The sequence below is a fragment of the Mustela lutreola genome, chromosome 11 (assembly GCF_030435805.1).
Source record: "Mustela lutreola isolate mMusLut2 chromosome 11, mMusLut2.pri, whole genome shotgun sequence".
Classification (NCBI taxonomy): Eukaryota; Metazoa; Chordata; class Mammalia; order Carnivora; family Mustelidae; genus Mustela; species Mustela lutreola.
The window spans coordinates 90225718-90240452 of NC_081300.1; the positions used below are offsets into that span (position 1 = coordinate 90225718).

The 14735-nt window shown below is 38.9% G+C and overlaps 1 protein-coding gene across 2 annotated transcripts in view; it reads left to right on the top strand.

The window, feature by feature from the left end:
• MED13L (mediator complex subunit 13L) overlaps positions 1–14735 on the top strand; it is a 294362-nt gene that overhangs the window by 269328 nt on the left and 10299 nt on the right. For both annotated transcript variants that reach the window (XM_059139468.1, XM_059139469.1), the window contains exons 23-29: positions 761–949; positions 5232–5455; positions 5656–5798; positions 8510–8668; positions 10045–10221; positions 11439–11596; positions 14095–14256. In XM_059139468.1, the coding sequence (XP_058995451.1) occupies positions 761–949; positions 5232–5455; positions 5656–5798; positions 8510–8668; positions 10045–10221; positions 11439–11596; positions 14095–14256 (1212 nt within the window). The remainder of the gene's footprint in view (positions 1–760; positions 950–5231; positions 5456–5655; positions 5799–8509; positions 8669–10044; positions 10222–11438; positions 11597–14094; positions 14257–14735) is intronic.

The following is a 14735-nucleotide window of genomic DNA, read 5'->3' on the forward strand; positions in this document are numbered from 1 at the left end:
TTACGCTTATTTACATTCCCTTCACAGAGCAGTCAGTGAGCGTGCCTCTTCCCCTACCGCCTGGCTGGCTTTATAGTACAATAATTTTACAAGATTTTGGTAATAGTGATAAATGATACCTTGGGTGTTTGGGTTTGTTTTACTGTCACTTTCACTAGAGCCATCTTACAGAATTAAAATATTGAATTAAAGAGTTACCAGAGTATGTTATTGATTGTTTTTCGTTGTGAAGTTTGTGTCTCACATCCTCAGATAGTAATTCCTCAGTTACTGCACGCTCTGTGTGTACATGTGATTAAAAAGAGAACTACATTAAAAAGCAAGTTTTAAAAATTTTGGAGCATGGCAATAGTAAATTAACAATTTATCCCTAAAAAAGGAAGAGGGTAATTTCTAAGTGACTGTAATGTGGCCAACAGATGACCCCTCTTCTTCAATTGTTGGTGTATCTTTGTAATAGAGGATTTTATGTCATCTAAGGAGTTAAGATTGAGTTGCATTATGTACATAACATATATGTATATAATATATGTTTATACACATATGTATATAATACTTGATTTGATTTTAAGCAGTCGCTACATCCCATGTGCAGCCCGAACTCACAACCCCGAGATCAAGGTTTGCATGCTCCACTGACAGAGCCAGCCAGGTGCCCCTTATATATTTTAAAACTTAAACTCCCTGCCCTCTTTGCAAAGAATTCATGCCATTTCATTTTCCAAGCGCATTCTAGTTTTATTTGTATTTGTGTGTGTAGATTGTGCCTTGCCAGTACATGCTGCAGACAATGAAGGACGAACAAGTTTTCTACATTCAATACTTGAAGTCCATGGCATTTTCAGTGTACTGCCAGTGCCGGCGACCTCTGCCCACACAGATCCACATTAAGTCCCTCACAGGATTCGGGCCCGCCGCCAGCATTGAGATGACCCTCAAGAACCCGGAGGTAGGTAGTAGCACAGCAGAAATTTCTAAAAGAGTGCTTTTATACTAGGGATACAAGCCAGGAGAGTTGGCTGCTGGGTGTATCTTCAGCCTTTGTTAAGAGTGGGAGGTTTCTCTGATGCTTAATTTAAAATACAGGAGGTACTTCTCTAAACTTGTAAAAAATTTTTGAGAAAGGAGACAAGCAAACTCTTGGTGTTTTTTTGATGTAGGATCTAAGGCGGCAATATACTCATCACTCTTACCTTACTAATGTTTGACTTTCCTATGTTTATTTCTCTATTTTTTGAAGCTGATCTGTTATTAAATCACTGGCTTTCTCCCTTCCCTAGCTCTTGTCCCTCCTGGTACAGCAGTTGTGCATGCGTTCATTCTGCAGGGGCTTCTAATTTTCCAAAGCATGTGTTTACAGGGGCTTGCTTTCTTTTCCCTTATCTCGGTGCTTCTGATATATAAATGAGTACTTTCTTAAACCTACTTCCCACAGATATGTATATCTAGGGGAATTTTAAAACACCAAACAAAAGATGTATACTTTTTTTATTTTACGAATGACTTTATCCTGAAGATAGATGAACAGGGCAATGTTTAGAATTTTCAAAGCCTTCAAAAATCAGTTCCCACAACTTTTATTGCATGAAAGATCACCTGTTAATAAAAGCCAGCAAACACCTCTTCATATTAAAGGAGCTTAAAAACACCAATACCTGCTGATTTTAGTTGGTAATGTAAGTTTTTCTGGAAAACTCAGTGAAATGCTTATCTCTTGTATGAATAAAAACTTAGAAGTGGGGGGTGCACCTGGGTGGCTCAGTGGGTTAAAGCCTCTGCCTTCAGTTCAGGTCATGATCCCAGGATGCTGGGATCGAGCCCCTGCGTCAGGCTCTCTGCTCAGCAGGGAGCCTGCTCCCCCTGCCTCCACCGCCTGCCTCTCTGCCTCCTTGTGATCTCTGTCAAATAAATAAAATCTTTAAAAAAAAAAAAAACAAAAAACAAAAAACTTAGAAGTGGGGGAAAAAAATGAGGCATGTAGTTAATACCACATTTGTTGTCACTTGATCCAGAAGAAAATGCTTAGCCCGCAACCCACATTCATTCTGCGGTTATTTACAATTTCTATCTTTGGCAGTTTAGGTTGGTTTATTCTTTTGAGTTTTAATTTTTCACTTTTGTGAGCAGTTCATCTGTTTTCTCTGTTAGCATTTTTTCTAGAATTAAAAAAAAATTATTTCTACTGTTTTTTTCTTTTGTCTCCAGAAATTGAGTTACTGCCTTTTCTTTATAAACTTAGAACCTTTTAGTTCTTTACCTCATGTAGTTATTCTGTAGTTCAGATGGCAGTCATTCCTTATGCTTTGGTAAGAAGTTGCCGTATTTTCAAATGATAACTGATAGTGTTCTGCATTTTCATAGAGGGGAGTGAAGGCTGACTACCTGTATTAAGATGTCCTGCGGCATTACCTACAAGTTTTAAAGTTTATAACGTACTGGCAGAACACTATCAGTAGCCCACGAGATAAATAGATGACTCTAGATGAAAATAGATGGCAAAAATAAGCCTTTTTTTCCCTTTTGCTTTGTAACAGGAAGAGAAAGAAATCATTTGACATTATTAAAAACAAAATCAAAGGTTACATGTATTTCCCGAGGTTTATAAGTTTTTATGGGTATTATGGTAATGGCTAATTGCTGAATGCTTCCACTCCCTCAGTCTGCAGCTAAGCAGGGCACTTTCATTCAGTAAATACAGCCAAGTGTCTGCTGTGTGCCAGGCCCTATGTTAGGTGCTGAGGACTCAGTGGTGAGCACGGCCTCTGGGCCTCTGCACCTGGGAATTCCGAATCTCTACTGCGGCATAGCCTTATGCAAGCACACTTTACATGAGAAGGAATGGGTTTCAGTATTTACCATGCAAGTATTAGAAGAAATCCTATTGTTGGTGTCACTTCTTCTGTTTTTCATAGAATATCCAGTATCTGAAAAATATTTGGGGAGTAATATTTTACTTTGTGATTTATCACAGGCTGTCTGCTGCATCTAAGACATTTGGCATTTAACCTTCTCCTTTTCGCTAGACTTTTCAGGCGCTCTCACCTGACTGTTCTGTTTTGTTTGAAAGGTTTATTGAGACATAATTCGCATGTTATAACACTCACCCTTTTAAAAATTGCATAGTCTGGTGGTTTTTAGTTTGTTCACAGAATTGTACAGCTATCACTGCTGTCTCATTTTAAAGAATTTTATTTGTTCATTTGACAGAGAGAGATCAGAAGTAGGCAGAGAGGCAGGCAGAGAGAGAGAAGGGGTGGGGAAGCAGGCTCCCTGCTGAGCAGAGAGCCCAATGCGGGACTCGATCCCAGGACCCTGAGATCATGAGCTGAAGGCAGAGGCTTAACCCACTGAGCCATCCAGGCGTCCCTGCCGTCTCATTTTAGAACATTTTGCCAACCTGGAAAGAAACGCCATACCTAGTAGCTCATTTCCCCTCCCCCAGCCCTTGATGGCCACCAGTCTCTTTTCTGTCTCTATGGAGTTGCGAGTTTTGGGCACTTCATATAAATGGATCATACAATATGTAATCTTTTATGTCTGGTGTCTCATTTAGCATGTTTTCAAGGTACATTCATGTCATAGCATGTATAGTATTTTATTTCTTTTTGTGGTTAAATGATATTCCATTGTATGGATATATACCACATTTTGTTTACTCTAGTGGATGGCCATTTGAGTCTTTCCACTTTTTAGCTTTTGTCTGTTTTGAACATTTGTGCACAAGTGTTTCTGTTGAAAATGTTTTCCGTTCTCTTGGTAAATACCTAGGAGTAGACTTTCAGGTGTAGGGAGAATGAATGGATTGATGATAAGGTTAGCTTTGAAACTTTGAGCACATTGTTTAATATCTCTAGGCCTGTGTTTTGTGTCCCTAAAATGAAGGAATTGCATTAGACTCTTTCTCAGGTCTTTATTTTAGCTTTAAAATTCTGTAATTCCATTATTACTATTTTTTATGCCATAAATACATATATGCCATATGGATGGATGGATGGATGGATGAACATGTATTCATTCAGGGGTCAGCAGCTGTTACTGTGGTGTTACTGTGGGCTCAGGTTAGCCTGCTACAGCCTGTGTTGGTATGACATGGATAAGAATGATTGTTCCATTTTTAAAAAGAGAAGAATATTCAGAAGAAGAGATACCCATAAAGCCTAAAATATTTGCTGTTTGGAAGTGTGCTGACCCCAATATCATTAAATATTGAAATGTGTATAATTGTAAAAAAAATGGTACAGAGTTGGTTTAAAATGTTTCTTACTGATAACAGCTAATGCTTTGATTTCTTAACTCACACACACACACTCTCTCTCTCTCTCTTTCTCACTCACTCTGAAGTATAATCTACATGCTGAAAAGTACCCAGTAATAAGTATACCATTTGATGAATTTCTGCTAAATACATCACATAACAAGCACAAGAAACAAAAATTGAAAAGCATCGAGAAATGTCTTTCACATCCCTTCTAGTCATTCTATTGATAATCAGTGTTTTGACTTAACAACAACATATCTTACCTGTTTTTGACTTTAATTTAAATTGAGTCATATAATTGGTATTTTCTGTGTCTGGCTTCTTTTACCCAGTGTCTAGATTCATCTGTCCTGTTACATGGAGTGGTAGTTTTACCTGTCTTTGCTCTTTAATATTCTGACTATATAGCTATAACACAGTTTATCTTCCATTTTACTGGTGATGGGCATTTAGGTTATTTTTAATTTGGAGCTGTTAGGATTAAAACTGTTATAGACTGTCTTACACCTGTCCTTTGGTAAACATAGATGTTCGCTGGATTGGGTCAAGGTATGTGTGAGTTTGTCTTTAGCAGAGATTGTCACTTTTCCAAAGAGATTACATCACCAGCGGTGTCTGAAAGTTCTAGTTACCCCACATTCTCACTGATACTCAGTGTTTTCTTTTTTAATTTGACATTCTGGTAGGTAGTAGTAGTGTCTCATTGTGGTTTTAATTTCTGCCTTCCTGATGACTAATGAAGTGGGGCCAGTTTACTTTCCAAAATAGTAATTTCCTTTTAATAAGGAAACATTGGCTTGATTGGGGTTCCCTAGCTGATGTCCTTTAAACAGTTCCTATTTAGGTATGTAATACTTTTGGGGGGCAGTCTGTTGTCATTACTCCCCATTGGTTTTAAGTGCTCTTGGGTGTTTTGTTGTAAACATTGAGTTGGGTGGCTTTGTCTTGATACCGGCTTTTATTTTGATTTCAGCGACCCAGCCCAATCCAGCTTTATTCTCCTCCTTTTATATTGGCCCCAATCAAAGACAAGCAGACGGAGCTAGGAGAGACATTTGGAGAGGCGAGCCAGAAATACAACGTGCTCTTTGTGGGCTACTGTCTGTCTCATGACCAGCGCTGGCTTTTGGCTTCCTGCACTGACCTCCATGGGGAATTATTAGAAACTTGTATTGTAAATATTGCTTTACCAAACAGGTGAGGAGTCTCAGTGTTTATGCTGTGTATAAACTGATGCTCTGCCTTTCCTCAGATACGAGTCATTCTGATTTTCCTGTCTAAATGCAGTGGGTGCTTTCTGGGTGGGTTCTTTGGAAGTTTTATGGGTTTTCCCTTGCTAAGTGATCGCTTTGACTTGACTAATTTGGAGACCCCTTCCTCAATTCTTTCTTTTTTAGATCACGGAGGAGTAAAGTATCTGCACGTAAAATTGGACTACAGAAGTTATGGGAGTGGTGCATAGGTATTGTCCAAATGACATCTCTACCCTGGAGAGTTGTAATTGGCCGACTTGGGCGGCTTGGCCATGGGGAGCTTAAAGGTGAGAGATTCCTGAAGTAGTCAGTACAGGAAACAAAGGAAGAGTGTTAAGCTAATGTCCCTAACTGAGCTGAGGGAGAAAATTATAAAGTTGATAGTAAGAGTAAAGTGGATTTGTATTTTCTGATTCTTTTAAATGTAGTTTTAAGTGCAGTTTTTCAACTTTTCATTATCAACAAAACCATTTACCAAAGAAAATCTTAACTACTGAACCCCAATATAAAAGATATGAAAAAGAATGTTTTATTAATATTAAAGTGATAGTAAATTAGGACTTCTGACGTTTATTTATGTACTGAGTCAGTGAGATCAAATCAGTTTTAACACGAAACTTGAAATGGGAGATTGTGGATGATGGTAGAAGTCATATGTAAGAATAGACTTCTGTTTCTTTTATTTCTTTTTGGTGATTGATGGCAATACAGTTTGTATTTATTTTGTATTGGTGGCATAAGAGCAAAGTAATCCTGACTTACAAGGACAAATAGTTGCAAGTTGGAGTGGTCTTTTTTCACATTGCCACTGTCTCATAGACTTCAGTCTGGACACCTAACAGAATAGACTTTTTAGGTTGAATCCCCGCATATACATACCAGCTGCTAATAGTTCCCATCATAAATATAACAGTCAGTTACAAAGCAGTAAAAATAACTAACAGCACAACTGACCACTGGCAGCGGTGTTGCCTGGCTTTGAGCCAAGCTCATTTGCTGTCTTACTATATCTACTTTATGTGAGCAGTATGAATAGTTCTAGATTATTTTTAAAGCCTTATTAATTAATGATACATTTATAAAAAGTTCAGTGTATACATACAGATGGGAGAAATTTTTTTTGTTCCCCTTAAGGTCTACACAAAAGCAAATCATATGTCACAAATTAGCCTGGTGGTTTTGTGTATTCACCTATATTAGAGCAGAGTCCGCAAACTTTCTATGTAAAGGGCCAGGTAGTAAATATTTTCAACTTTGCTGGCCAGCTTGTCACTGTTGCAGCCTCTCAACTCTGCCATTGTAAAGTCAGAGCAGCCACAAACAACACCTACGTGAATGGGTTTTGCTTTGTTCCAATAAAACTTTGTTTACAAAAACAAGTGCTGAGCAGGATTTGGCCCGTAAGCTATAGTTTGTGGAGCCCTTGTATTAGAGTTCACATATTATTTCTTTGCATGCAATTTATATCAGATATTTATGAAATCTCTGAAATAAGACCCTGATACAGATACAACCTGCATTGTAGCAAGTGCTCAAGTAGGCTAAGTATTATGGTTGAAAAGCAGTTTATACATATATTATATTACATGAAAATAAGTATAAGTGTTTTCTTAGGAAAACACTTATACTTATTTTTTATATATATATATTTTTATATTTTTTATATTTTTTTATATTTTTTATATTAATTTTTTTTACTAGTTACACTATAGGCCAATAGAAAATATTACCCTTGTCTTTTGTAAGTATAATATTCTTTAAAAATGAATCTTCTTTCGGGAGCCTGGAGGTCTGATACATTCGAGAAGAGCCTAGTGTACAGGAGATCAGTTTACCAATCTATATTTCATTTTTTGGGGACCTGAGGTCTGCACCACATTGCATTTCTGTGGGATAGTATTGTATGTGAGCCTACAGAGTTCAGAGTCAACTGTGTGAATTTTTATTTTTTTAGCACCAGAGTATTTGTAGTAAAATTCATATACTGCCTTTTCTTTCTCACTTGGTTTTAAAAACTCATGCCTGTTTGATTTTTCTGTGGCTTTTAAAAATAAATTGTTCATGTCTTTTATTTCAGCCACTTCAGCGTAATTTTCTTTAGGAATATGAAATAAGGAACAGTTGTTCCTTTCACCTCTTTAAAGGGAGCACAGTGTGTTTGATAAAACTATGTAAAAGTGGAAACCCGTGGTGGAGTAGCTTTTCCTCACTGGGACAGTGGGGCGGGACCTGGACAGCATGTGCTGCTGTAGGAGCCTGGCATGCTCCATGTGTGGTGGGGGTCAAAGAGAAGACTAGTGCTTTTCCATTCCCAGAGTAACGTAACCCTCTACAGTTCTCTGAGGACACATAGTGCCTTTGTGTTAAGGCAATAAGCAAATATTAGAGAATTCGCGCCAGCGTTTTAATCTGAACGACTTGTGTGATGTTGCTTGGAGCACTTCACTCACACCCATTGTTATCAGCTCTCTTGGGCCTTCTTAGAAGGGTTCCCCTTTTTTCTGTACTGCTTGCCGTTCATGGAAACAGCCAGTCTACAGCAGTAAACATACCTGAGGTTTGCCTCCAACTAGCCATTCTTCTAAGGAAAAGTGCTGAGGAGGGGCAGGGGGAAGTGGAGGGTTGATGGGTGGGGTGGAGGGGAGTGCAAGAACCAGAACTGGAGAAGGAAGGGGAGAGGAAAGGATAGAACAAGTTGGCCTCATCACGAAAAAGCATCTGAAGCACCTAAATCTATGTGGGTTTGTGCCGGACTCTTCCAGCTCATTTCAGACATGATTTCAGTCTACAGAATAGTAGGCCTTTGTTCCTTTGTTAATGAAGTGTAAGAGAGGTCAAATAACGTTTTCTTTATAGTAAGGAGGGGAACCTGTACAAAGCCTTATTCCCTTTAGGGCCAATCCTGGAAATTCAATTACCAGGCAAATCTGTTAAAACATTTAAGCTTCTTGTCAGTTAATTTCTAAAGACTGAGTATGACCGTGATATTTGATTTCAGATTGGAGTATCCTCCTTGGAGAATGTTCACTACAGACAATCAGTAAACGGCTCAAGGACGTGTGCCGGATGTGTGGGATCTCTGCTGCAGACTCTCCTTCAATCCTTAGTGCCTGCCTGGTTGCCATGGAGCCCCAGGGGTCCTTCGTAGTGATGCCAGGTGAATCTCTTCTTGTCAGTTTCAGTAATTAGGTATCACATCAGTTCAGCTCACTCAAACTTAAGTCTACAGATAAGTGTGGAATAGATCTTCATTATCTTTGTGAGAGAAGATTGTATTTAGGGTTCAAAAATGGAAGTTTGGTCTCTTCCAAAGGCAGGGGTTTGTGATTTTTTTTGTCTTTGTTGATCATCATTTGGAAGAGAGGCTAAGACTGAGAGCTCTTAGAGTCATGGCCAGTTACTGTGGCTTGACCATGATTGTTGCTGGTGTATGAGGATCACCCTCCAGAAGGGAACACTACCGTCATGATACATATTTGAATATCCTTTTGAAGACAAATACTTGACAATGTCTGAGCAGCCTCATGAGGATATTTGAGTCTTTCTGATGTGGTTGAGGATGAATGGTGAGACAAGTAGAAAGGTGAAGTGATTAATGCTATATCTGGCCCAGAGTAAGTGCATAGTAAATGGGAGTGCCAGTGTGTGGATAGGCAAAAGATTGTGGCCATAGAATTTTAAAAAATTAGCAACTAAGCTATTTGATAATTTTATAACTAAGCAATTTTCTATCTAATTTTCTACCTTTTTCAGTCTGCTCTTATTCTCTGGATATGCCTCTGATCAAATGGGACATCCTGTCCACTTACTCCCTATAAAAACCAGTAGCGTTTTATGAGAATGAGCTTATTTGTCATCAGTCCAGTGAGAAGCAGGTGTCCTCTGTTGGCCTCATTAGACCCTAGGTTCATTGTTGCCTGCGCCACTTGGGCATATTTCATAACTTCTTTGTTCTCTGTCCTCCATATGATATGTGGATATAATCGTGCCTCAAGGTAGCTGTGAAGACGGAATGACATGACATCGGTGAATACAGAGCTTAGCACAGAATCTGGCATGTAGTAAGCACTCAATAAATGCTAGTTATCATAATTATTAGTTGAATGGTACCATTTCTACAGAATTGTATCATTTAGGAGAACAGTCCTTTATAAATTGTGAGCAATCACAGGAAGAAAGTGTGAGGTTTGTTTTTAGAAATGCTTCTTACATAAGTAATTAAAACTTATTTAGTGGGCACAGTCCAGTTTTATCTTAACCTTCCCCATAGAACATGAGGCTTGGGTTATCATAACTGTATGCTCTGAGTCTGTTTTGTTTTGTTTTTTTTAAAGATATTTACACACTTAGGTGGAACTGTAAATGTGTATCCATCTTAGCAGTTGTGTCAGACTCCTGTCTCTCTAGCTCAGGTCCTCCTAAAACTTGATTTCTGGAGTTGTTTACTGATGCACAGAAGGAACTGATGGTTTTTCTTTCTTTCCTTTTTTTTTTTCTTTCTTTCCTTTTAAAAAAATTTTTTTTATTTTAAAGATGCCGTCACGATGGGCTCTGTTTTTGGCCGAAGTACCGCTCTGAACATGCAGTCATCTCAGCTGAACACCCCTCAAGATGCTTCCTGTACACACATCTTGGTGTTCCCAACATCATCAACCATCCAGGTGGCTCCAGCCAACTATCCCAATGAAGATGGGTTTAGCCCCAATAATGGTGAGTGTGGAAGGCCATGGAAGCATAGAGCTCAGATTCTCCAGCAACATGCAGAGCTGAAGCATGGAGTCAGTGGGCTGCTGCATGTGTTCCAAAAAAAAAAAAAAAAACCTAAAAAAAATACAAAGAGGGGATTGAAGGTTGGAGAATCTATTTGGATTTGAGGATTCATGTACAACTATTACCAGGACCAAAAAAGTATTTTCCTCTCCTGTGTAATTAGTTTTTCCCCAAAGGCAAAAATACCAGGTTGGTCGTGCCTGGCCACTTTTACAGTAAACACTGATCTGATTTGAGAAGTCTGCAGATTCCCAGACAGTGTGAAATAGTTCCTGTCTTTAGCTAATCATTGGGAATTTAATTTGCTCCAAAACAACTCCTTATTTGATTATTCTTAATAGATTTCTTTGGTTTGATTATCTATTAAGGCATTTGTTAAGTAGTGATTACTTATAAACTAAAATGCCCAGTATTATGTAGCCATTTGCATTGTTTTCTGGAGATTTTTTTAATAGCTGCCCACATTTACTCCTGTTTAGGGCAGGTGGTTAAAAGGATACCAAAATTTATACATAGTGTGATCATAATGGAATACAACATGAGAAAAAAAACCATAGCAAAAACATTCACAGTACTTGGATTCTGGGTGATAGTTTTCCCTTTTTATACTTCTCTTTCTAAATTTTCTGCTGTGTGTGTACCTTACTTTTATAATGTAGGAGAGGATTTCTTAATGAAAACATCATGCTTTGATCTGCTTTTGGGATAGGCCTCCAGTTTCAGGGCAGTTCACACCTATTAATATGTATTAATTCAGCCTCCAGTGTTTTAGATGCTAATTGGATACGTAGATGGAGTCTGCTGTTTTCTTAGATGGTGTCAGTTTTAACTTTGTTTAATAATTAAATCGCTTCCTTAGCTGTTTTGCCATAACTTATTATGTGTCTTTGGAAGCTACACAGAGTGTGGGGTTTTGTTTTATGTTCTTTATTTCTCCAGTCTCTTAATACTTCACATTAGAAGATCATTGAAGAGAATACAAAATGCAAAAATAATTCTCAGCATCTTGCATCCAGTAGACAACACATTAATAAGTCTTACCAAGTTGTTAATAGTGTGTGCTTGTAACAGTCCTGGGCCAAGAAAACTGAATATTGTTTTAATTGTGGATATGGATTATTTTTTAAATTTCTGTGATTTTCCTCCCTCCTTTCTAGATGACATGTTTGTTGACCTTCCATTCCCAGATGATATGGACAATGATATTGGCATATTAATGACTGGGAACCTCCATTCCTCTCCCAACTCCTCCCCAGTTCCTTCCCCAGGCTCTCCTTCTGGAATTGGTGTAGGCTCTCACTTCCAGCACAGTCGGGTAAGGATGATTTAAAGTAGGTTGTTTAAAACAGCCTCAGCCTTCAAGGAAAATGATCTTCCAGAGGGTGATTGTCTCTTTACTTCATGCACCTTTCTTCTTGATGGTCTTGGTCCTTGGTACAAGAGAAATCACTGTGGAAAAGTGACCCTGCAGTTGTTCTGTTTTGATTGAAGGCAGGAATTAGAATGAAATGGATCATTATTCCTGAAAATGTTCCTGATGAATATGTTTTATCAGAAGAATAGCCCTATTACAGCAGGGAGGCTTGCTTTTTTTTTTTTTTTTTTTTTTTTTTTTTTTTTTTTTTGCCATGACTGTTTTCTTAGCAAAAATTAGGTCTGGTTGCTTGCTGCTTTCCAGTTATTTATTTATTTGTTTGTTTGTTTGTTTGTTTTTGCCAAAATAGTGACTTTTCAGGGCTAGTTTGACAGGCCTGCTTATTTAACATGTAAAGTGACTGTCTTAATTGAAGAACACATTGTTGATGGTTGATTTTTCTGATTATTCTGAAACGAGTTTTACTCTTCTTGTTTAATATCATGGTGCCTTATTTGTATATAGTTCCAGTCTTTTCCTTTAGCCGGGTTTCGAAATGGCAAGGGCCCATGAAAGGTTGATTTTGTAGATGTGTCCAGGCTCATGCCCCAGTATTAAGGAAAAACATCAAAGCCGACAACTAGTTTTCATCTTTAAATATCCCAGGGATGTTGGAGGTGGATTAACAGGATCGAAGAATAAAAGGTTCTGCTGTAGCTTGTGTTAACTTTGTTTAAAAGCTAGATGATTCATGCCTTATCACTCTTTTGTACATTTTATTTAAAATATTGTGAGATTGATGGTTTAAGACATAGAAAAATGGCTCTGTCTACTATGTTAAGCTCGGCAAGCATAAACAACTCTTCTCACACTCATTTAAAGACAGAGTTGTAGTAAGAGGACTTAGGTTTCTGTCCGTGGGACTTTCGATGCCAGCCTGGAGTTCATTGAGGGACAGTCAAAAGAAAGAAGATTTAGAATATTAGTCATAGAGCATATAAAACCAGGAAAGAGTGACTCAGTAGGCTTACCCTCATGTAACTGCCTGTCCTCCAGTCCTCCTTTCTAGAAGGAAGAGTTTTTTAAATGTCTTTATTTCCTCCATAATCATTTGTCAGTTAATGACAGTTTATAGGTTCTTTGGAGATTGTTCTGATAGGAACCAAGATTTCAGATTTTATGTCAGATAGTTTTAATTTAGGATTAATCTGAATTCTAGAGGCAAATAGCATAGCAACTAAGAACACATGCCCTGGAGTTTGATAGATGTAGCTGTGAGTTATAGCTGCATCGCTTCTAGCATGGTGACCTTGATCAAGCTTTCTTGGCCTTTCTTAGCCTCATTTACCTTATCTGAGAAATGGAAATTATAACAACCACCTTTCAGTGCCCTTGATTGCACTTTAGCTTATCCAGGAACAAAGAATTGGTCTTTGAAGTGCCATGTGAGTTTGTAAGAAATAGAGCTTTGCTGTACTTTCTGCCTTTGTCAGACCTCAGGCCCTGAAGTCCAAGATTGCATGTTCTGAAACTGGTCAAGTGGCCCTTTTTTGTCCTGAGCACCTGCAGCCCAGTGACCCCTGAGAAGCTTTCAGGAGTTCCCCTTTCTGAAGCATTAAATATTTTTTGATAGCCAGTTAAGGCATTACAACAGCAGAAAGAATTTGTTCAGGGTTACAGTAAGTTTTCATTTTTTGATCAACTCAGAATTAATACAATTTGATATGATAGTTGAGGACTATTTTTTTTCCTCCAAAAAGAAGGCCTTTGAAAACAAATGATGACTTCTTACTGCTTGCATAAAAAGTAATTTTCAGCTCTTGGAGCCAGCTAAAAGAACCAAAGATGAGGAAAATATCAGTTGCCAAATGCACAGTAAGGCTCTCACAGAGGTTTCATATTAAGGAGTTTGCTGAAAATTAAAACAAAACCTCTTCTTGAGCAGATCTTACACCACTATGGGGGGCCAGGGACACTGTTGTCACACAAGGAGTGGTGCAGTGTTACGTTTTCCTAACATCCGTGTTGTTGACACTAGACAGTCAGGTGCGCTCATGTGTTTTGATTGATTGCTGGTGAAAGAGCACCTGGGTGTGGGGGTGCCTTCAGCAGCCGGAGGCCTTCCTTTCCACCTTTAGTTTGATGCCTGATGCCATGGAACCGATCTTACTTTAACAGAAAAGAAACCAGAGCAAATAAACCTGTATTATGCCTGACTCATGTAGATGTAGTTAGTTTTGCTGGAACCTTCTGCCTGGGCCATATTTATCAGATGTCTTCGCATGCAGCAAAGACCATGTGCCTCCCCTGTTGACCTTTCTCAGTCACCTGGCGTTTTTGTGCGAAAAGCTGCCAGAAGGGGGTCCACAGTGTGCAGAGTGACTTGGTAAAAAGTTGATTTGCAGAGCTCTCTTCGAAGTGATGAGTGCTGATCACGCTCTTGGGACTTTGTTTTTCAGAGTCAGGGTGAGCGTCTTCTCTCTAGAGAGGCACCTGAGGAGCTGAAGCAGCAGCCTCTGGCCCTCGGGTATTTTGTATCAACTGCTAAAGCGGAGAATCTCCCCCAGTGGTTTTGGTCATCATGTCCACAGGCTCAGAACCAGTGCCCCCTCTTCCTAAAGGTTGGTTTGCTGTCATATTTGAAGTTTTGGGGAAGAGGGTCTTATGCTTAAATTCGGGTTTGGTTAGAGACTTGAATCTTAGCACAGTCTTACTGTGCTCTCTGTTTCTTTCACATCTTCTTATACTCTGAGGGGATTTTAAATACAGTTTGTGGGGGGTGGGGTGGGGAGTAAATCAAGAGAGGAACCCAAAACCATTAACACAGAGGAAGCAATCACGTTAACGCAACGTGGAGACTTGGTGGGGCCCACAGGGCACGAGTCAGGTGGACACTTGGTTGTGTGTCAGTCCATGCTGCATTGCCATTGGTGAAGGTGAGCTTGGGCGGAGGTGATCATTGACTGATCTATTCCTCTTCTGCCATAGGCTTCAGCTCCTTCATTAGAGTAGGGCAGGAGGCAGCTAAATTTACATTGACACATGCTCATTCTTGTAGATCTTGGAATTTAAGGGTTAAAACAAAAGATCTCCCACTTTG